Source organism: Melanotaenia boesemani, chromosome 9 (genome assembly GCF_017639745.1).
Source record: "Melanotaenia boesemani isolate fMelBoe1 chromosome 9, fMelBoe1.pri, whole genome shotgun sequence".
Lineage (NCBI taxonomy): Eukaryota > Metazoa > Chordata > Actinopteri > Atheriniformes > Melanotaeniidae > Melanotaenia > Melanotaenia boesemani.
This window is the reverse complement of record NC_055690.1, coordinates 13,883,322-13,907,221: the sequence shown is the minus strand read 5'-3', so window position 1 is coordinate 13,907,221 and position 23,900 is coordinate 13,883,322. Positions and strand designations below refer to the sequence as shown.

Here is a 23,900-nt window from a genome sequence, read left to right as displayed (position 1 = left end):
TTCTGGCACAGCGATGCTATGGTTGTCTCACTGGCTCAGGTCTTAGCTGAGACTTTGTGTGTTCTCCCTTATCTTCCATAAAGGGGATATTACTTGTTGTGAAAAGAACCCTGAAGAAATCTGTTTCTGCAAATACATGCAGGTAGCATCCCAGCTTTATTTTTGCAGACATGCCTGAATTTTAGAATTACATGAATATAGGATTTCTTTCTTAACTTTCCAAGGGGAGTGCCTTGAACACCCTCTTCTTGTTCGGTCAGATTAATGTTGAGTTTTCTCTACCAGCTGGGTCACGGGGTGAAGAGGTCATGGATTCAGGAGAATTTTGCTGTTCAGCTGCTGCTATGGCTCTGAGCTTGCCTTTGCAACACTGAACTGATTTAGCAGCTTTTAGCTGAGGGACAAACGGCTGTCTGGAAGTCTTAGTTGTTTGATTAAAACACCAATTAAGAATCAGTCAATAAAAAGCCAAGTGCTGGAAGGAAGGTATAAGATGATCTCACTAGACAATATAAAACTGTCTTCTGTGACAGATGTCTTCCTTAAAAATATCTGGCAGTAGGTACTTAGGCCATCTTGGAGAGTGTTGAAACTCATTGAGATGAAGCTGCCACTGGCAGTTCATTTTATCATAGGTTATTATCAACATTTCTCCAGTTTATAGATCTTTTTAGGGTGGACATTTTAACTTGTTAGAGAGGTGAAAGCGCATTAGGCTTCCCAGTAAGTCATAAAAAGTAACACTGCTACTTCCTGACTGGAATCCAGCCTCCATTAATACACATATGCTGTCCACGCTGTGACTCAAATGTCTACAATAATAAAATGTTAGAATAAGGCAAAGAATTTCCTTTTCTTCTCATAAGAAAAAGAAGGAAACTTTGAGAATACTACAATACAGTCTGGAAACATTAGATATCTAGGCATAAACATTTCCCCCAGGTTATCAGAACTAACAAAGCTAAATTATGTCCAGCTACTTAAAGTAATAGAGGATGATCTCTCACGGTGGAGGCGCTTACCCATATCACTCATGGGGAGGGTTGCCACAGTTAAAATGATGGTTCTATCTAAAGTAAACGTCCTGTTTTCAGGGATACCCACTAAACCATCCTCCAGCTGGTTTAAGTCACTGGACTCACATATATCTAAATTTTTATGGAAAAATAAGCCATCACGTATCAGTCTAAAAACTTTACAACAGACTAAAGATGGAGGCAGATTGGAGCTACCCAACTTTAATCATGTTTTCTTAGCTAACAAGCTGCAGGATATCTCCAAATGGCTTAAACCTAGCAGTCTGGATGACTCATGGTTAGATGTAGAGCAACCATTGTGTGAGGATCTGTTTATCTCTGACCTGCCATTCATCAGCTCAACCATCAAAACACATAAGTGTTTTAAAAGCATCAATATCAGTTCCTCTTTAGTGGCTTGGTGGGATTTTCTAAAAATAACCAAATCCTCACTTTTTCCATATAAGTTTACACCCCTCTGGAACAACCCTGACATCCTGCAAAACAAAAAGCTTATCAATTTTACTCAATGGAAAAATAAAGGAATAAAACAGTTAGAACATATAATAGAAAATGGAAACTTCTTGTCATTTAATATTCTCACTTCACAATATGGAATCAGTAGCAAAAAATTTTAGAATATCACCAGCTTAAATCTATTATATGTAAAAAATATACCATTAATCAATTAAACTTACAGCTACCTATTGGGGTGGCAGAATTCCTGAATCTCAATGCCCCAAAGCTATTATCAAAAACATATGGACTATTATCCAAACTAGGAGACTCAATCTGTCTTCCAACTTCAAAATGGGAGGGTGACTTATCCAGTAACTTTAATAAAGATAAATGGTCACAAATATGTTTAAACACCTTTAAAATGACTAAGAATTCAAATATGCAACTAATACAATTCAAAATTCTGCATAGAACTCATTATACAGGACAAAGGATGTTCAGGATGGGTCTGTCACAATCAAACATCTGCACACACTGCAATGAAAACACACCTGACAACTATCTCCATGCCTTGTGGTCCTGCACACCTGTCTGCAAGTTCTGGCATCAGGTATGTGTGGACATGTCAACATGGTTTAAATGTAATATTCCTACAATCCCCGCACTATGTCTACTAGGTGACTTGGGTGACATTAATATGGCAATTAACTCTGCACACATGATATGCACAGCATTATGCATAGCAAAGAAAACTATCCTTGTGAACTGGAAAAACAAAAATAATCTGTGTATTCAGCAGTTTAGGAATCTCTTAGTTGACCACATCAGTAGTGAGACAATGTCTGCCTCCTCAAAGAACTATTTAGCTGAATCTCATTCCCTCTGGTCCCCTGTGCTTAGTTCCATCACTTAGTGTAGGTGGAGGACTGTGACCTCGTTGCTATGGGGGTTTGGGAAATGGCCAGGAGTGGAGTGGAGGTGGTTGCAGGTTCTTTGTGGTTGCCCGTGGTGCGGGACCGGGCTGCTCTGCGATGGGGGTGGCTCTGGGTCTGGCCCCTCGGGGGCCGTGGGGGCCAGCGGTTAGAGTCCCTTCGTGGCCGGGGGAGAGGCCACTGGTGGCGCCTGGGTTGGTGGGCATCGGTCCTGGGCCGGGCGGGGGTTCTGGGCTCTGGTGCCCGGGGGTGGTCCGCCTCCCTCCGGGGTGGTGGGGTCCGTATGTGCCGGGGGTCTGGGCCTGCCCGGATGTGCTGCCGTGGTGTGGGTTGGTGCATGCCCTGGTGTCTGGTTGACGCCCTGGGACCCAGGGTATGGCCCGGGGGCAGGGGGGGTGTAGGGGTTTGAAGGCGGGCTGAGTGGGTTTCAGGGGATTATAGGGGGAGGTGCTGGGGTGTGAGACCAGAATGCTTGTATGTAGTGTGTGTTTGTCTATACTTTGGATGATGTTTGTGTGGATGTGGGGGTATGTTTGTGTGTGTGTGTGTATGCATGTGTTAGGATGAGTGGGGGTGTGTCTGGGGAGGGAGAGTGGGAGGGTTGGATGCTGTGTGAGTGTTTTTATTGTGTGGGTGGGGCTGAGAGGGCATATATGAGTTAGGATGAGCTGGAGTGTGCAAGGAAATAGGTGTGTGCATGTGTTTCTGTGTGTGGTTGGGGTGGGTTAAGTGCACTTGTGGGGGGGGGAGCTGGGCGGGCCTGGGGGTGGTGGGCCGTGGGTCTGCCGCTGTCCCCATCCTCTCATTCCCCATTAGGGGTGTGGGAGGGTGGGTACTTTCTGGGGTTGGTGACGGCTCACTGGCTGTGGTCCCTGAATGGCCTGGTCGTGGGGGGCGGCCTCTCCTGGCCTGTCTTGCCCTGGGGGGCCTCCTGGGGAGCGGGGGTGCCTAATGCCACTAGTCTCTGGACGTACATCCCCGGACCCCTCTTACTTCCCGCTCTCTCTGTCTCACACACACACACACGTAGGGAGTTGGGAGGCGTGGAGCCATGCGGGGTGGAACGGAGGAGACCATTCAGTGGTCTCCTTGGATGCACCCCATGGCGACTCGCCTCTCAGTTTTAATTGCACCAAGACACCAAAACACAAGAAACACAACACACAAACAACACCTGGGGGGCACGGCATGCGGTGCATGTCGGGCAGGGCCACTTAGGTGGCCCGGCTCCCGGCTCATTGTGGTCACTGCCCCTCAATTTTAATTGCACACAACACACACTACATAAACAGTCAGGAGCGGGGAGGGAGAGGGTATTGGGGACCTCTCACACCCCTGTTCCCCCTGTGTGGCTAGGGGCGGAGGGGGTGGTTTGACTGTGACTGTGTGGTGGTGAGTGCTTGTGGGTGCAGCGCAGGGGGAGGGTGTGAGTGTGGGGTTATATGGGGTGCAGATTGGAGTAGGTGGGGAGTGGGGGGAGAGGGCCGATAGCACCCTGGTTCCCGGGGTGTGCGGCTGGGACGTCGGGGTGTGTGCTGGCCTATGCCAGGTGGCTGTCTGGGGGGGCCTGGTCCTCCTAGGCATGTTGCGGGCCCTCTGACTTTGGGGGGTGGGGCTGCCGCCTCTGGGCTCCTAGGGCCCTGGGCCCTTCGCTTGGGCTGCCCTGGGTGGCCAGTCCCTGGCGGGGCCGGCGGCTGCTGATCTTGGCCCACTGGGACCTGTGCCCCGGGACCGTGGGGGACTCTTGCTGGGGCTCTACTCTGCCGCCCTTCGGTGAGGCTGGAGTCGTCTTCGTGGTGGGGTGGCTTGGGTTGGTGCTCCGGGTCTGCTGCTGAGGGCCCAGGCCTCTGACCCAGACTTCCCTCTCACTGGCCACATTCACCAGCTCATCCGGAGGGATCCCGAGGCGTTCCCAGGCCAGCCGAGAGATGTAGTCCGTCCAGTGTGTCCTTGGTCTTCCCTGGGGCCTCTTTCCGGTGGGACATGCCCAGAACACCTTACCAGGGAGGCGTCCAGGAGGCATCCTAACCAAATGCCCGAGCCACCTCATCTGGCTCCTCTCGGTGTGGAGGAGCAGCGGCTCTACTCTGAGCCCCTCCCGGATCACTGAGCTTCTCACCCTATCTCTAAGGGAGAGCCCGACCACCTTGCAGAGAAAACAAATTTCATCAAATTATGATATCACTCTATATATATTATCCATCCATCCATCCATTTTCTGCGGCTTATCCGGAGTCAGGGCAGCAGCCTAAACAGGGAAACCCAGACTCCCCTCTCCCGGGCCACATTCACCAGCTCATCCAGGGGAATCCCGGGGCGTTAACAGGCCAGCCGAGAGATGCAGTTCGTCCAGCGTGTCCTGGGTCTTCGGGCCTACTCCCAGGATCCTGATCAGATGCCCGAGCCACCTCATCTGGCTCCTCCCGATACAGAAGAGCAGCGACTCTACTCTGAGCCCCTCCCGGATCACTGAGCTTCTCACCCTATCTCTAAGGGAGAGCCCGACCACCTTGCAGAGAAAACTCATTTCGGCCGCTTGTATTCGCAATCTTGTTCTTTCGGTCACTACCCACATCTCGTGGCCATAGGTGAGGGTAGGAACGTAGATCGAGCGGTAAATCGAGAGCTTTGCCTTTAGGCTCAGCTCCTTCTTCACCACAACAAACTGATGCAGAGTCCGCATCACTGCAGACGCCGCACCAATCTGCCTGTCGATCTCCCACTCCATCCTTCCTTCACTCGTGAACAAGACCCAGAGAACTCCTCCACTTGGGGCAGGACCCTGTTGCAGACCTGGAGAGAGCACTCCACCCTTTTCCGGCTGAGGACCATGGTCTCGGACTTGGAGGTGCTGATTCTCATCCCAGCCGCTTCACACTCGGCTGAGAATCACTCCAGTGAGAGCTGAAGATCACGGCCCGACGAAGCCAACAGAACCACATCATCTGCAAAGAGCAGAGACACAATCCTGAGGCCACCGAACCGGATCCCCTCAACACCTTGGCTGTGCCTAGAAATTCTGTCCCTAAAAGTTATGAACAGAATCGGTGACAAAGGGCAGCCTTGGCGGAGTCCAACCCACACTGGAAATGATTCTGATTTACTGCCAGCAATGCGGACCAAGCTCTGACACCAGACACAGGGACCGGACAGCTTGTACAAGCGGGTCCGGCACTCCATACTCCTGGAGTACCCCCCACAAGAGTCCCTAGGGGAAACGGTCGAATGCCTTCACCAAGTCCACAAAGCACATGTAGATTGGTTGGGCAAACTCCCATGCCCCCTCAAAGACCCTGAAGAGGGTGTAGAGCTGGTCCACTGTTCCACGACCAGGACGAAAACCACACTGCTCCTCCTCAAACCGAGGTTAGACTATCCAACGGACCCTCCTCTCAAGCACCCCTGAATAGACCTTACTGGGGAGGCTGAGGAGTGTGATCCCCCTGTAGTTGGAGCACACCCTCCGGTCCCCCTTTTTGAAGAGGGGGACCACCACCCCAGTCTGCCAGTCCAGGGGAACTGTCCCCGATGTCCATGTGATGCCAAGACAGCCTCGCAGCATTCAGAGCCTTAAGGAACTCTGGGCGGACCTCATCCACCTTGCCACCGACGAGCTTTTTAACCACCTCAGCGACCTCTGCCCCAGAGATAGGAGAGCCAGCACCAGCTACCTCAGACTCTGCTTCCTCATCGGAGGACGTGTTTGTGGGATTGAGAAGGTCTTCAAAGTATTCCTTCCACCACCTCACAACGTCCCGAGTCAAGGTCAGCAGCCCCCCATCCCCACTGTACACAGTGTTGACGGAGCACTGCTTTCCTCTCCTGAGCCAGAATCTCCTCGAAGCCGTCTGGAAGTTATTCTCCATTGCCTCTCCAAACTCCTCCCATGCCCGAGTTTTTGCCTTTGCCTCCGAAGCCGCGCTCCGCTTAGCCCGCCGATACCCATCAGCTGCCTCTGGAGTCCCACAGGCCAAAAAGGCCCGATAGGACTCCTTCTTCAGCTTGACGGCATCCCTTACTGCCGGTGTCCACCAACGAGTTCGGGGGTTACAGCCACAACAGGCACCGACGACCTTACGGCCACAGCTGCGGCTGGCCTCCTCAACAATAGAGGCACGGAACACAGCCCATTCGGACACAATGTCCCCCGCCTCACCCGGGACATGGTTGAAGCTCTGCCGGAGATGGGAGTTTAAACTCTTTCTGACAGGGGACTCCCCCAGACTTTCCCAGCAGACCCTCACAACACACTTGGGTCTGCCAGGCCTGACCGGCATCCCCCCCCCCCCACCATCCGAGCCAACTCACCACCAGGTGGTGATCGGTTGACAGCTCTGCCCCTCTCTTCACCTGAGTATCCAGAACTGCAGCCTAGAGTGTCCTGGTGCCAAGTGCACATTTGGGGACTCTTATGTCTGAACAAGGTGTTTGTTATGGACAGTCCATGACGAGCACAGAAGTCCAACAACAAAACACCACTCAGATTCAGATTAGGGGGTCCGTTCCTCCCAATCCCGCTCCTCCAGGTCTCGCTGTCATTGCCCACGTGAGCATTGAAGTCCCCCAGCAGAACGCGGGAGTCCCCGGAAGTAGTGCTCTCCAACATCCCCTCCAATGACTCCAAAGAGGGTGGGTACTCTGAACTGCTATTTGGTACATAAGCACAAACAACAGTCAGGACCCGCCCCCCTACCCGAAGGCGGAGGGAGGCTACCCTTTCGTCCACTGGGGTAAACCCCAACGTACAGGCCCCAAGTCGGGGGGCAATGAGCATGCCCACACCTGCTCTGCGCCTCTCACCGGGAGCAATTCCAGATGGAAGAGGGTCCAGCCCCTCTCAAGGACAGTGGTTCCAGAGTCCAAGCCGTGCGTCGAGGTGAGTCCAACTATATCTAGCCAGAACCGTTCAACCTCGTGTACCAGCTCAGGCTCCTTCCCCGCCAGAGAGGTGACATTCCACGTCCCTAGAGCTAGCTTTTGCAGCCAAGCGTCAGACCGCCAGGGTCCCTGCGTCTGGCAGCCGCCCAGCTCACACTGCACCCAACCCCTATGGCCCCTTCTGCAGGTGGTGAGCCCACGGGAGGGGAGGCCCACGTCACCCTTCGGGCTGAGCCCGACCGGGCCTGGCTCCAGAGGGGGGGCCCGGTGACCCACGTCCGGGCAAGGGAAACCTTGGTCCTTGTTTTCTCCTCATCATAGGGGTGATTTGAGCCGCATTTTGTCTGGTCCCTCCCCTAGACACCTGTTTGCCATGGGTGACCCTACCAGGGGCATGAGCCCCCGACAACATAGACGCTAGGATCGTCAGGACGCACAAACTCCTCCACCACGATAAGGTGGCGGCTCAGGGAGGAGAATATTGTTATTGGAATATTAAATGTCATATTCTGTAAAACGGGATGTTATACACAGCAGAGTTCAGTGACTAAAACAGATTTTCCATTAACTATAAACAGTATTTTGCCAGGCAGAGGCATTCAGTAATAGAAGAAGAATAACAAATACATTCAAAAAGTCGCGCTGCAGTGTATTTCTTACACTGTATTTCTTAATCTTATTTGAATGGAAGCTAATTTGCACAGATGTATACGGATTAAGATTGTTAGGCCATTCTTAGCCGCCCTGAGTTTAAAACTTGTCACAGACATGTTGGTGGGAGATATGGGTTCGGGCAGGGGCTTTGCTTTAATATTGTTTTAATATCTGATTGTGTGTTCTGATATTGTTAGGTGTTGTGTAACCTCCTCTCATTTGTGTTGTGTTGTGCTCATAAAAGAGATGTTTCGATCTCAAGCATGTGCCTGGTAAAACAAAGGTTGAATTAAAAAATTTATAAACAAATAAGGAACTAGAGATAGCTGACAGACTTTACACAGACAGTCCTTTAGCTGCACTTCTTTAGCAGATTAGAGTGCCTCTTTTTGAAAAAGATTATATATTTTATGTACTTCATAGTTTAGTTACTGTTCTTGAATTATGGCCTATTAAAGGTGCCAGTTGATAAATTTAAATGCATCTTTCAACATGTCCTCTGATGCTTCTCTTATAGTTTATAATAATTAGGGCAAAGAGGTTATGTGTTTACTCTAGCCTTCATGTATGTAAAAACCTACATCACTTCGAGCCTACTGCACAGTTCTGGCTAGATGGAGAATTGTTTGTATAGACTCCATGGCTGCCAGTGCTGCTTGAGCTGCAGCACAAACTTTAAATTTTATATGACACATTGCCAGATGAAGCCTCTGCCTCTTGCATGCCTAACAGTTTGCAGAGCAGTTCTCAAAAGTACTAATCAAAAACTGTATGTGGCACAAACTGTGTGCCATCTTTGCCAACTCTGTGAGAAACTGCTTTTATGAAGAGATACTTGGAACTTGGAATTTTAACAGTAAAATAAGTAAAAACTGGATTAAAGTTTTGTTTTTCTTTTATTTAAATCATCATGAATCAAAAATTCCCTGTAACACTTTGAATCACTGCATTGTCTTCTTCAGACTTCACAGTAAAAAAGAGAGGAGGAAAAAGAAATTGAGATTAGAAAAACAAGTCTAGTGAAAATATTCCTGATACACTGTTTGATTTACTCAACTGTGAACAGAAAAATAATGCAGAGGGTCATAAAAGGGGATTGTCCGACTTTGTGTAGTGTCATGACTAAACCGATGTGCATGTACAAAGGCAGGGATGTGCATATGCATTTTACCAGATTTTTAAAAAGAAATCATAAATATTGTTTTCTTTTATAAATTCCAGTCATTTTTGAACAATAAACATGCACAAACCTGATTTCCACCCTTATTTTTAGCCAGGAATGGATGCAGAGGCTCCCCCTAATTTGACATTTGCTTATCAAGGCATCATTTGCATCTGAAATAAACAGGTGTAAAAATACAAACAACACAGAAGAAGAGCAGTTTTCCAGAGTATAAAACGGAGACACTCGTTAGCAAAGCAGAGAAAATTAAATTAGTTATATTTAGTGGTCTCAGATTTGTTAAGAACAGAACAAAAATAACACAGATCAGCAGAGTTAGTTCAAAGTAAAGGACCTTGCAGAAGTTGGGAGAGGGTTGGAGATCTAGTTGCAATTTCTGAGTTTTATTTCTGGCCAGGAGGTTGAGCTGCCATGCAGCTAAAAACTAAACTGCCTCAAATGATGACATATCCTGTTTTTTTTTTAAATTGTTTGTATCGGAGGAGAATCGGATCACTTGACCCAGTTCAAAGGACAGAATGTGAAAATAGGTCTGATGAAGGATTCTTTGCTCACAGTACAGATTCAAGGACTAAGAACAGAGAAACCCTACATTCTCAACACAATGTTCAGATTGCAAATGAGAAAAATTGTGCATCATCTCGCAAAAAGACAGCATGCAGACTACAGAGGGAAGACGGGCAACTTCTGTTTTACCAGCAATAGATCAACCTGCCTGTACAATATAGCTTCTGTCTTACTTAGAAATGATCATGATGGAAACACAGATGCACAGATGAATCATACTAGTATGTAAGGTGGTAAACATCTCTTAGAAGCAGCAGGTAATGGACATTCTTGTTCCAGAAAATCAGCTCAATTTTTAAAAAACTAATTTTCTTTTTAAAATCTTATTAGAAGGTCTTCTACATCCATCTTTAGGCACAACCATGGCACAGAGCTTCAGTTATCTGTAGCATCCACAGGAGGAAAAACATGATGAGAATTAATGATAAGGCAACAAAAGCAAAAGAAAAAATACAATTTTGTGATAAAGTTTTACAAAATGGTTTTTGTCTTATAGTAAATTATGTTACCTCTTCTTCCATTTCTGCCACATAACTGGTACATTGCTGTAAAAACTTGTGTGCACACATTCTGAAAAAAAGCATTAGATCTGCATATTATCACCACACACTCTTCCTTGTTAAATACCAGCTTGTGTATAAAGCAGAAGGCATGTGCTTGGTTTTGTGTGAACACAGAGTTTATGAATCTGTTCTGAGGTCTGTGAATCAATTTGATTAAAAAAAATTATATATATATATATATTTGATCCATCAGCAACCATTATGATAATCGGTTAATAGTATTAAATAATTAACAAATATGTACTGTAGCCAGATGAGCTGTTTCAATATGACAAAAGATGGCAGAAAAACATTCTGTTGCCATTAAACTTTTCAACGCCTGACACAGAGCTACATGAAAATATGAAACCCTTTGATTTTTATCATCTGAGGAACTCAAATTTGACGTTTATTTTTGATGTCTTTAAGTGTTTCCTTGACTTCAGCAGCTATTTTCATCAGCGTTCTTGTGTAAACTCAAGAGCTGAAGCTGCTCTCTGCAGTTTTAGAGAAGGTGAGTAAGAGCCAGATTTAATGGCCCTCAGCTTGTTTGCTCAGTGGTCTCAGAAGAGGTTTGTGGATGGCAGCTGTGTAATATATATCGGTAGTGTGCAGCCAAGATGATATTATGTTATTGTGTTATTGTTTTGCCAGATTAATCCTTTTTTTTTAGATTTGTTGCAGCTCAGTTCAGGTTCTGCACAGCTCACTGTACTTGTCTCATTTTGATTTGAATATTCTCCATGGACATGGTGATTGCAGAAGCTCTTTTAATGCTGCCGCTGTGTTAATTTGCATTCAAGCTGATATAATACACCTGCATAGTTGTCTTTGTTAATGTGATTTAGTTACTTCAAAGCACTTCCATGTCGTGTCTCCATTTTTTCTTCTCCCTCTGTGCTCATTAAATGTTGGATGAAATAAAACGTTAAGTAAGACAAGGACCAACTGTCAAACAAGAAAGCCATTTCTTAATTGTAAAAAAAAAGACTTTTACATTTAAGATGAAAAGCTAATTAGATAAAATAAGTATCAACTATGCCCTTTTTCCTTGTCAGATACCCAATTTGAAGCCCTCCCATTGTTCACTCCTGGCTAATTACACTAGATATCTGCTTTTATTACAATGAAAGTGTAAATTGAACAGATTGTTCAAAGATGTTTAGCAAAACTACCCAGCTCTCATCACATTGAGCAATTTTCAGAGTTTCTATGATCAAAGCAACCGTATTCCCCTTAGCGTGACTCAATTGAAAACATGGCTGGAAACAACAGACCTGATTATTCAGGATAAGAAGGCGATGAGATGGAGGTGCTCCCATCAGCAGCCCTGACATAATGTCGGGAGTTACTCCCCTCTCCTTCCTCTCTGGGGTGAGCCATGAAAAGAGGGGACGTTTGAGCAGATGTAGCACAATGTCTTGTGAAAGTGAACAAATTCCTGCAGGAAGCTTTGTTTCATGCCAAATGTTGCATTTTTAATTCTGACAGAAACTGGGAGGCCAGATGAGAAGTTGTCTCTGCTCACTCAGCACTGATCAGGATTTCAGTATGGGCTAATTTTATGTTTGTTAACCTCACATAACACACAGATATGTTTGGCCTAAATTTGCCTCTCAAAAATAGGAAATGACATCATTCAAACAGATATATTTCTGACGCTTGTCTGAGATTGGGTCAACAGTAAAGAAGTTTGAGCTGAGATTTCTAGACTTCATTCTTCCAAAACTTCTCCTCCAGCTCTTCTGGGGGACTCAGAGGTCTTCCCAAACAAGCCCAGATATATAATTACTCCAGGAGGTCTTTAGTCTGCCCTGAGGCATCTTCCTGCTGTAACACATTAAAACCGCCTCCCCTGAGAGGTGTCCAGAAGGCATTCCTAATCAGATACCTAAACCACCTCAACTGGCTCATTTCATTGAGGCGGAGTTGTGACTCTACTCTGAGATTCTCAATCTATTCTTAACAGTGGACCCAGACATACTGTGAAGGAGGCTCATTTCGTCCCTTTGTTTTCACAGTTTCATACTTTCCCTTACTGTCCACAGCAGAGGGTTGGAAGATGAAGAACGGATTAAAAAAGCTGTCAGTGTACTCAAAATTACATTTGAGGTTTCTACAACATTGAGCATCTACAAACCAGAAACACGTTTTTTTTTTTTGCTTATAGCAGCAACACTTTTACTGGTGGAAATTATTTGTATTATTATTCTGATGAGGAAAAATTGAAATAGCATCAAAATCCCAGCTGAAAAAATATATTTTTTTAGATATTTCATGCTGCAGATACGCTGTTGTTTCTGTATAGTTCTCATTAATTAATTCAGATTCGTTTTTTTTATTGGATCACCAGCTGCTCTCTTTCCAGATCACAAAATGCTTAAATAAATGTGAGGGGGTGTGAAATGGCATCACTCAGGAACAAACAAAAAATGTTTAGTTTTTTTTTTTTTTTTTTTTTGATTATTATTATTTTTATGGTAACAAAAGACATGTTAATTTGTGTATTTGGTATTTTATTTTTCTGTTTTTCTGTTTGATATAGATTAAGTTTTGTTGAGATGTCAGGCTTTTTAAGGCTTAAGAAATGCTTTTCTTCCAACTTGGTTGAAAAAAATTGGACCATTTAAAAATTGGCTTGCACCCTGTTTTGTTTCTTCGTGCTTTCATGGTTGCAATAATTACGTTCATTACAGTGTTCATTTGTTCTGAGCTGGTGGCTTTATTCCAGGCTTTGTACTCAGAGGTGTTTTGGATTACAACATAGCTCTTGAATAATTTAAGGCGGCTTTCTTGCAGTGGATAAAGATTATTTCTGACCAGATTTGTGCAGACGGGATTGTAAAAGCAAAGTCTCAGAGACTGTGAAGTGTGAACATTTATATTGGACTGTCTTTGCATCTTTGTTTTGGATCTTAGACCACAAAGTAGGAATTTTAGCCAGCCTGTTCCTTGAAAAATCTGCTGTATTTCAGATGGAATAAGCTCTTAGTTGCCTTCTAATGGTTGCACCGGCAAGCAATGCTGAGAATTTAACAGTGTCTCTCCTTTTAAGGCTAGTTTAAATTTGATGGGTGTCAGGGTAAATATATGCTTGAAATATTACTTAATTCCCTGGAATGCAGCTGTTTTGATGTATTGATTTAAAATCCCTCTCCGAATCTTTCTACATAGATTTTCTGGTCTCGTAATCAATTTCAATGTAAATGGGTGGATGCTCTGTGGACTTCAGTTACAAATTGGGATGGATTAAAAGACACAATTTGATCTCAAAGATCCAACAGTGACTTGCATTAGGTTTCAAGTATTTTAATTCATTGTTTTGATATCATGAAAATGTTTTTTCTATAGCTCTGTCACCTCGAGGTTAAGCCTGAGGAAAAGAAAAGAATAGTTCACAGCTTTGTTTTTGTTCTTTGTTTGTGGAATATTCTAAAATTTCATCATTCCTTTTGATTCTTTCAGATTTCATCAACCTTGCTGCTGGCGGCTCAGGAAAAAGCTCACAGGTAAGAAAAACAATCAACTCCTTATTATTCTTTATTTCCTGTATGGAAATAAGTTCTTTATCTATCTTTTGAGTGTTCATCATTTCCTTTCTGTTCTTCTCACTTTGGTTGGTTTCCTGTCCACCATGTGTTTTTTTTTTTTTGTTTTGTTTTTTTTTTGGTTGGTTTTTTTATGGATTGATTATTGGCCTAAGTTTGATTTGCTCAGCAAAATAAATCAAAGTCTTCCTCAAGTTCAAGATGATTTTCTTGCTCCCACATTTTCTGTAGTCTGCAGTTGCTGCTTGATAAATAATTAACAAGTTGGGTTGCTCTACTTCTTATTGGTGTGAGAAGATGTTGACAGTAAGCCTCCTGGCAGATGTGCTTACCATCACAGAAATAAGAAATTACTTTTTCTGATGTCACCTAATTTTCTTCCTGCTGAGGAAGTTTTTACTTTGTTGTAAATGCATTGATGCTGTACATGTGATGTCTGAAAAGAAAAAATAAGCCGAGAGCAGTCATGCTCGCGTGATTATTCAAATGCAGGGTTGTAAGGAAGCTGGAGCTGCTCCTGGTCCATCACAGAACCAACACAGAGAAACAAACGTTCAGTCAGACTCGTACTCACTTCTAGAGAGAATTTAGAGACTCAAATGAGCCTAACATAGATGACTTTGGACTGTGGGAGGAAGTTGGAAGAGAACCCACGCTACACGAGGAAAACATGCAAACTTCACACAGGTTCCCCCCAGAAACCTACTTACTGTTAATATATAAGAATTATTAAAATAAGAAAAAAAACAGGTATGTACATTAATAAATTAAACTGGACTTTACAGAGTGTGTTTGGTCTACTGGGAGAAGTGCTGGGTTCCAGTCTAACTGCTGCAGGAATCCAGGACCTGCAGTAGCTTCTTCATGCTTTGGGTGCAGCAGTCTGTCACTGAAGGAGCTCCGCGGGACTGTCGGTGTTCAGGAGGGGTGTGAGGCGGCAGGGAGGGGGGGCTGTCTTTTAACCTGGATGAGAGCTTAGCCATTATCTTCTTCTCTCTCAACACCCCAAATGGTGCTTCCAAGGGGCATCCCAGTAGAGATGCTGTTCTGTACTGGGATGCCTCAGTACAATCAAGCCAGCAACAGACGCAAGCTGACGTCAGATTGAGGAACATCCATCACTGATCAATACAGCTGATTTTACTTCTGTCAAGTCTGACGAAGGCTGAAATTGTGACGTGTCTGACTTTCAAGTTTTATCAGTCACTCATTCACAGAAGTACACACCATGACTGTAGCCCCTCCCATCAGTTGTCATGGAGTCTGTTCTGATCAATGAAATCAGGTGTAACACAGTACTTACATACTCACCTTAACCATCTTATTATCTTGAGAAAACAAGCTTTGCTTTCTTGAGAAAGTGTGATCAATTATCTTTTAATCACAAGAAAACTGTCATCAGTATCCGAAGATAATGATTAAAAACAAGAATATTAGTTGAGTATGGTCGCTTTCGTCTTTCATTTAAACAACAACAATCAGTTTTCCCTCATAAGATCTTTGTGCCGCATTATGTCTAGACAGAATACTCAAGAGATGCATATTTCTTTTTTATAAAGGAACCATTTCAGACATCTGCATGTCAAAATGATGAAGCAAAGATTTAAATGTGTCTATTCAAGAGAAGAAAGCCGTTAGAGGAGTTTTCACAACACTAGAAATATAATCAGGAATAAAAGTCATGTGTAATGTGGTGGAAAAAATGCATTATAAATGCTGGGAAACTGGTTTATGGATGTCTTTTGTAACTAAAGTTATAGTGCATTTATTCATAAAACATGCTAGCATTTATTCCTGTCTTGTCCTCCATCATTGACCTTAACATGGCTGCGAGTGAGTTAGAGCTGGTGGAGCGAGAGTTGCCTGGTCACAACAAGACTGCACTTGTCTGTTCCCTCCCAGCCTACAAGTTTCTTCTTAAAAAATTAAATCATTTTAACAAGGGTGTCATATACTTGGTACAACATTAGTTTTATTGTACTTGATAATTGTTAGATTTTTCTCTCCAACCATATGCAGCTGCAAACTATAAACCAGTTTGTTGCTTCCTTTTTTAGCTTTTCTGACATGAGGACCAGCATTAACAAATTAGAAAGGAATACGAATTTGTAGGTCAATGAGGAGCTCCAGTTTAGTTGAGGGGGAGGGTCACGGACATCACATCAGGGCCATGGCGGGCTTGGCTGCCATTTGCATACAACACACTGCAACACACCCTCATTAATTAATGGCATCTAAAGCAAACAAATTTGATGCATTATTTCAAACTCGGAGGCTTGTGAACAAAGACATTAATTACTGCTAACTCCATGGGGTCTTCCTGAGTTACTGCATGTCCTACTTTAGTCACCTTATGAGGCAACCACATATAAAGACAATATAAATAAGAGGATAAGGATTCTTGAAACATTTCTTTGTAAAACTATGTGAATGACAGATAAATGTCCATAGTTTTTTTGTTTTTTTTTTCTCCTTTTGGTTATTTTTGACCAGTGAAGATAACTGAGGAGAGAGTCCATTTCTATCTCAAAGTTGGATGAGTTCTTTGCTGGATTTGTTTGTAGGGAGAGTTATTGGCAGGATTTTCACTTTTACAATAAGGCAGAAAGAAGAATCAAAGAGGTGACAATTTAAATCATTATGAAAGGTTTTAGTCTGCTCAGAATCAAGAAAGAGGTTTAATAGTGTTTCATCCTTGTCACAAAAGGAACAGGGAAAGCTTATGTCTGTATATTTGGACACATTGACATTCACTGGATATATAATTTTAGTAGCAACGTAAACTGTATTTTCTAGATGATTTGTGTCTAATAGACTTGAGCCTGTGAAGGCCTTTTAACTGTTGTTTTCTCAGAGATTATTTCCCATGATTTTCACACCAAACAATCAGCAAATGAGATCTGGTGCTGCACTAGAGAGGATTCCCCATCTCACTTCAAATTTAAGACTTTAACTCAGCTCTCTAGAGCAAAATCTTTGTAAAAGCCGGCTGAATCCATGTGAGATTAGTTCAAGTACTCCAACTTTCTGGAGAAATTCGTAGCAAGCGACTGTGTTGTGTCCTGCATCCTCTATCTACAGCATCCCTCTACAACAAAGTGGAGCATTTCCAGTGCAAGTATGCTACTGATATGGCAGTGGCTTGCATATGGAAAACAGACCCTGCACTTTGAAGGTGGCCTTAAGCTTTTAAGAAGAAGTTCGAGGATTTAGAGAAAAAAAGTACAGGTACTGTGATTATCTGTCGCTTCAGGGCTTCACAAAGATTTTAAACAACAAGTACAACATTTTTGCCCATGTAAGCAGAAGTGCTTTTATCTCATGAGCCTGGAGGAACAGTAAGATAATGCATGCGGGAGGACAACACAGTATGAAAAATTACTTACAAACCTTCTGCTGACAGTCTTGCTAAGCCAGTGAAAAGCCTCAGCTTGGGAATGCTCATGACTTTTAATTCTTTTCAATCTGCAAGAAATACAAGAGCATCTTTAAAATCATTTGTGGGACCCAAATAGGAAACTTTACTTGTAAAGGGTCACCTTTTACTGATGTCACTAGATGACAGAGAAAGCTGTCATAAGCCATATGGGAAAACAGAACAAGTGCAGCACGAGGCTGAATGGTTGGAACCTGGATAATAGCTCTCCAGTTACATAATTCAAACATTTTCTGAAGTTCATCCTGAGGCTGTTTGAAATAAGAAAATGTGTTTTTCACTGGAGAAATCTAAAATTACACTAACTAGTGTCTCTGTAAACAATGTCAACAAGAAATCACTTCTTTGTGCAGCTTATGCTCAGTCTAAGGCAGAGGTATTCAGCTTCGGTCCTCGAGGGCCCCAGTCCTGCAGGTTTTCAACCCTTCCCTGCTCCAACACACCTGATTCCTATTAATGAGTCATTGTGCAGAACTCCATAAGCTGTTTGATCCATTTAATTTGAATTGTGTGCTGTAGCAGGGAAACATTGAAAACCTGCAAAATTGCGGCCCTCAAGGACCAACTTTTGATTGCTCTAAGTTACATAATCACCAGTCTTGAAGGAAAAGTGCCATCCTTTGACAACATCCTCTATACAACTCAGTCTTTTCAGGCTGCTTTGCTTTCTGCTAAAAATTGCCTTTTTAGTCTAAACAGCTGTCTTTCCATTCACATAAGAGCTTCCCACATTTCCCCTCAGGCAGTGGTTTTAAGAATGACAAACTCAGGATGAGTTTTTATGTATGAGTCATTGCTAAAACTCCTTTGAATTGACCTCAGCTCAGCAGAGGACATGAGGACAAGCTGCTGATTTTCACCTGAAGACCTGCCAGACACTGAACAGAAACTATGAATAACAACCGTCCTCAGGCAGTTCTTTGCTTTTTTGCAATCCTGTGTATTCTCCAGACAGAGTAGCTGTATTTCTCACATGGCTTCCGTCAGACTTTGCAGACACATGTTTCCATTACTAATAAAATGTAGTCCAAAGGTCTTTGGGAAAAAATATCCAAAATGCTCTTTTTAGTCCAAACTAACATTTGTTCATTTTCAGGATCCATGTTTTGTTGACAAGACATAAATGGAAAAAAATCTGAAAACAGAGGACAGAGAAAGTAAACGAACACATGGTGTAGCTTAAAGATCGTTCTCAAACTCATTTGTTAGTGAAAAGTATGGATCCAGATTGCATCTAAACAAAAAAAATAAAATAAATATACTGTGCATGACACTCTAAATATGTTCAAGATTGAGCAATTATGAAACACTGTTTAAATTGAAGTTCATGCTTCTTATGACATTTCGTTTGTTCATCTGTACTTTGAGATGGGAAAACACCTTGTAAGAAATACAGCTTCTTTGCAAACTTCAAACATACTGGCTGCTTTCCATTAGATCACGTTGTGTTCAGTTGTTCGGCTACTGACACCACATCTGTATTGTTTATGTTACTCACTGCACTTTTTGAGAACCTCAGTCTGAAAATACTGCACAGTGCTCAGTTTGCCGTCTCCTGCTGTTGCTTAAGCAACAATTGTGTGTGGATTACAGTGCAGTATCTTGCAGGGGAATATTAGTGAATACTGAGAAATCATTCAGAGGGCAAAGACATCAGAGCTTAAATAGTAATTGTTAGTGTGACCTTTTTTTGTCCTTTTTTTTCTCATGAAACATTAATGGGTTCAGATCATCTCTCTGACATGTTATGAGAAGCTGTGGAGCATGATGTGACCTTAAATAACTTTCACAGCAGGGCTTGACTGTAACGGTTGTCCGTTACTCCAGGCAACCAGATTTGGATCACTGTCAACAATTTTGTTCAGTCTGGTCGCCTCTGTTGGCAACAGTTCTGTGCTTAAAAGAGCAAAGCTAACTCACCTCCTGCTATGGTTCTCTAACAAACTGTTTGAAATACAGGATTTCTCTGTGTCAGAAATTCTGAAATAACAGAAGAAAAATAAACAAATATCGGCCATATTGTATAAAAGAAAAACATCCAGTCTGGGAGGATTTACTTTGCCTAACTGATCAAGACAAGATTGATAGATAAGTTGGGTTAGACCATATTGAAGGAAGCAAGAAGTACACCCTGTACATATTTAACAGCACTAACCAAAGCTGTACCTAGAAAAAAAAGGGAAAAAAGAGGACTTTAAAAGCTTTGCAAATACTTTGCAGTTGTTCTCAAACCCGCAGTTTGTCTCCAGGTGAACAACTCCTCGCAGTGGATTGCCAAGCTGTAAATGAAACCAGCCTTTCAAGAGTTGAACATTCAGCCTTTTTTAATTTTCCCCCATGAATGACATTACCTTCCAAATGTGAAATTTCAATGCATCTGCTTTGATTTTTCATTCTCACTTTTTTTTCCCAGATGATTAATATAGCTGAGACTTTTACTCTTAATCAAATCCTTGATGTTTGTTGCTATGGATACCGTCCAAGGCTATAGCTGTCACATTTTATGCTGGTTAATTACATATTAAAGTTTCCTACGCTGGATGCTTCTAATTACTCAGTGTCACTTGTCTTAGTAATCTGCATAGCAATGATGAGAGACGGCAGCTGCTGGGATGTTTCCTAGCATTAAGATCGATAATCAGCTTTACAGTCATTTATCTACAGAACAAAGTTGAGCGAATCTGACCCACTTGGTATAAATAAAACTTTTTTTGTTGTAATGTTTATGTGGTGGACTCACAAAAGACCAGCAACAACAGAATGAAGTAAAAGGTTTAATGAGTTCTTTAGCAGTAAGAGCGCTGGCAGGGTGAGCAGGAAGGCGGGTCTGGATGGGCGTGTAGAGGTTTGGTGCAGAACCGGGAACATCAAATACGGCAGCAGCACCAAGACTGAGCAGAGATGTACGCCGCATACACTACCGTTCAAAAGTTTGGGGTCACTTCCCTATTGAATCCCATGGCAAAGTGACCCCAAACTTTTGAACGGTAGTGTATGCCGGGTAGTATTTTCACCTGCAGATTACTATACATTTGTTAGCACTGGTACGCAAACCTTTGCTAGAGTATTCACACCTTTAAGTATTTATTCTGTTTTATTTAAGATGTGCAGTTAATACTATATATATATTGTCATTAAATTATTTCTTTGTCTATTACTAAAATTATGAAACAACCAAAGACTAAAATAATTTACAAAACATGTGCCTCCTCTTAACAGTTTCTTGTCTTTGTTAATGCAACAAAAATAAAAGTTTTGATTTAATAAAATTGAAGTTGGGACAGTTACATAGCCCTGCACTGAGAAAGCAAGGGAGTCCAGTTTTTATTAAACTTTTCCACAGCATGCTTCTTCCACCACCATGCATTATAAGAACTTAGTCTGGTCAACAGAATTAAAGTTTAATCTCCCAGAAAAACCAAGAGAAACCCATCCATGCATTCATCTCCAGTATCTGGATTACTGTAATGGTCTTTTAACATGACTTCCTAAAAAGAGCATTAAACATCTGCAGCTCATCCAGAACGCTGCTGCTAGAGTTTTAACCAGGACTAAGAGATCTGAACACATCACACCAGTTTTGAAATCTTTACACTGGCTTCCAGTCAGTCACAAAATAGACTTTATAACCCTTCTGATTGTTTACAAATCCCACAATGGTTTAGTCCCAGAATACATCTGTGATATGTTCAGAGAATATAAATCTAGCAGAACTCTTAGATCCAAAGACTCTGGTCAACTAGTCCAAACCAGAGTCCAGACTAAACATGGAGAAGCAGCATTTAGCTGTTATGCTGCAAACAAGTGGAACAAACTGCCAGTGGAGATTAAACTTTCACCAAATGTAGAAATTTTAAATCCAGGTTAAAAACATTTCTTTTCTCATGCGCCTATGCATGAAATCTGCATGTTAACTTTTTTTTAACTTATCTTGCTTTTAATAATTTTAATGTAATTTATTATTTTATTATTATTATGTGTTTTACTATTTCTAAATATCTGTATTGTCTTTGTTTTATGTAAAGCACTTTGAATTGTCCTTTACATGAAATGTGCTATATAAATAAACTGCCTTGTCTTGAAGGACAGATACTCCCATCCTTTGATTTGCAGATTTTCAGAGTCTCAGCTGTCAGAAAACATGCATGTTAGGTTAATTTGGGATTCTAAATTCATGAGTGATTGCACGTTTATCTTTTATGTTAGACCTGTAACCAGTGACCTTTGCAATGTGTACTCTGCCTCTTGCCCTGTGACAGCTGGTATAAGCATCATCCTCCAGTGACCTTGAGCATGATGAAGTGAGTATAGAAAATGGATGGATAGAGCTGCTGTTGCTCACTGGGGTTGTTGTTTTTTTATAACTAAATTATTGTTTCATGGTGCTTCAACTCACAGGCCTAACAGAGCAGCATTATTAATAATATTACAAGACAGATTACTGTGTGTGACACTTTGTACAAAGGCTGACGTTAAAATATATATTTACTATTTTGACCAGATCCTTTCTTAAATTTTACCTAAACAATTTTGAATCTTTCCATCATTCTGTCGCATAAAATCCAAATAAATACATTTTAATTCCAAGCTGTAATGCATCTAAACAAGAAAGGGGTATACACTTAAACACCTAACTGTAAGAATGACTCATGCATTACCACAGTGTGCAGAGAAGGAACATTCACACATGAGTAAACGTGCAGTGGATAACTGGGTGATTCACTGACATAGTTAAGAGGTTTTTGGACAGCAACAGTTCTCTGTAACACTAAACAATGTGCTCTATTTGGATCTGGCTGCAACAGCAATTTATATGTGATATATAATTAGTATTGGATTAAAATAATATGTAGACTAAAATATAATTTATCTCCAACCTCTCTGATGTGAGAGAACCATCCAGATTCCATCTATTATGTTTTAACAGCTTACCAGAGTAAACTGAGTACTTTTCAGGCTTTGTGAGTTTGTGACAGGTGTTTTTGTTTATTTATTTAGTCATTTAATCAGTAATCATGTTGAATAAGGAAATGAGCTATTGGTTACACAAATTGTCCTTATTTTTTAATTGGTCTTGTTGACAGAGAACAGCTTTCAATGAGTCTTTTAAACACAGTGCAATATGGAGCATTAATAAGCAGGTTTTTTTTCTTTTAAATTTTCAAATGAAATCATTCAAAAAGAAAAAGCACTTTAAAGAAAACTTAAACCCCCTGGTGATGTACAGCTCCATTTCCCAAAAAGATGCAATGCTGTGTAAAATGCTAATAAAAACATCTAATAAACATTTTATTTAGTAGAGCTTATTAAACATAACAGGTCTTTAAACCTAGGCATTTTAGTATTTTAATGAAAATAGTAGCTCATTTAAAAGAGACAGCAGCAACACATCTCAAAAACTTTGAAAAAGTAAGTGGCATTTAAAATAAATCCGCTGGAGGAACATTTTGCTGCTGATCAGGTTAATTGGAAACAGGTTGGTAACAATTTTTGTCATAAAAAGAGCACCTAAAATCTCTAGAAAGTTGATTTTGGCAGAAGTTAAGCAAACTGCAAAGAGTAACAGTTTAAAAGTAATTTTACTCAACATTAAATTATGAAGATTTACCATATACGTAATGTTACATAAAAAAACAAAGTTTTGGTAGAGTAAAAGGTCAAAGCTGAAAGTTAAAATTGAATGCCCATTATCTTGAGATAGGAAATCATTAAAAACAAGCATGACTCTGTCATAAAATCACTGCATGGGCTTACTTATACTTAAACCTATACTTACAGAAATCATTGACTGTTAAAGGTTCACTGTGTCATCTATAAATGCAGGTTAAAAAGAGGCCAGACATGAACATGACTGCTGTCTTGTCTGAGCCAAAGATAATTTAAAACAGATGGACATAAAAAAGAAAACTATTATGTGCTCTGACAAATCAAATGTGAAATTCTTATCATGGATGCTACAGCCTCTGGACTAAAGAACCACTTGCCTCTTACCTGGGCTCAGTTCAAACCCTGTGCATGTGTGATTTAGTTCCTATAGACACTAGAAGCTTGAAATCTTTATGAGACATCTTCTCCCAAACATCCAGAAACTGGCCTCCCAACTCCCCAGACTTTTATAGACTGTTATTAAAAGAAGAGAGGCCCCTATACATTTTTTTTTTTCAGTCATTGAATTCAAGATGAGTTTGTCATTTACATGAAACTCTAAAATTTCAGTCTGTCTGTACTTTGGCCACCTTGCTGCGGAGGAGGTATGACATTTGATTCTTACAGCTTAATAGCTCAAAAAGCATAAAAAAATGAAGCCAACCTTTTAGATGCTTATTCTGTTCTTTCTTTTTTTTTTTTTTTTTTTTTTTACATGTTAAAATTCAGAAAATTTTTGCACTTGGGAATTGAGAGATGGAACAGAGCAGAATATGAAGAGGTTCAAAATCAAATGCAGGGATCAAGGGGCTGCCGTTGGGGTGGCCTTGATTTTATAATCATAATAAGTAGCCTGCACATATTTCTTGGGTTTACACATGTTGACTGTTCTGTTCTTCTGAGGGTAAACATGAGGAAAGATCTTTGTCTACATCAGTGTTGCTGATGGTGGTGCTTCAGATCAAAAATAACAAAAGATGGTGAAACTAACCTCTTGGACAGATGGACAGTGTAAACTTATCGCAATTTATTTTTAACA

General features: G+C 42.0%; 1 protein-coding gene across 3 annotated transcripts in view; it reads left to right on the top strand.

Moving 5' to 3' along the window:
• b3glcta (beta 3-glucosyltransferase a) overlaps positions 1-23,900 on the top strand; it is a 118,830-nt gene that overhangs the window by 4,002 nt on the left and 90,928 nt on the right. For all 3 annotated transcript variants that reach the window (XR_006011423.1, XR_006011422.1, XM_041993866.1), the window contains exon 2: positions 13,697-13,740. Coding sequence is in view for 1 of the 3 variants with exons in the window: in XM_041993866.1 (XP_041849800.1) it covers positions 13,697-13,740 (44 nt within the window). In the remaining 2 variants the exon portion in view is untranslated. The remainder of the gene's footprint in view (positions 1-13,696; positions 13,741-23,900) is intronic.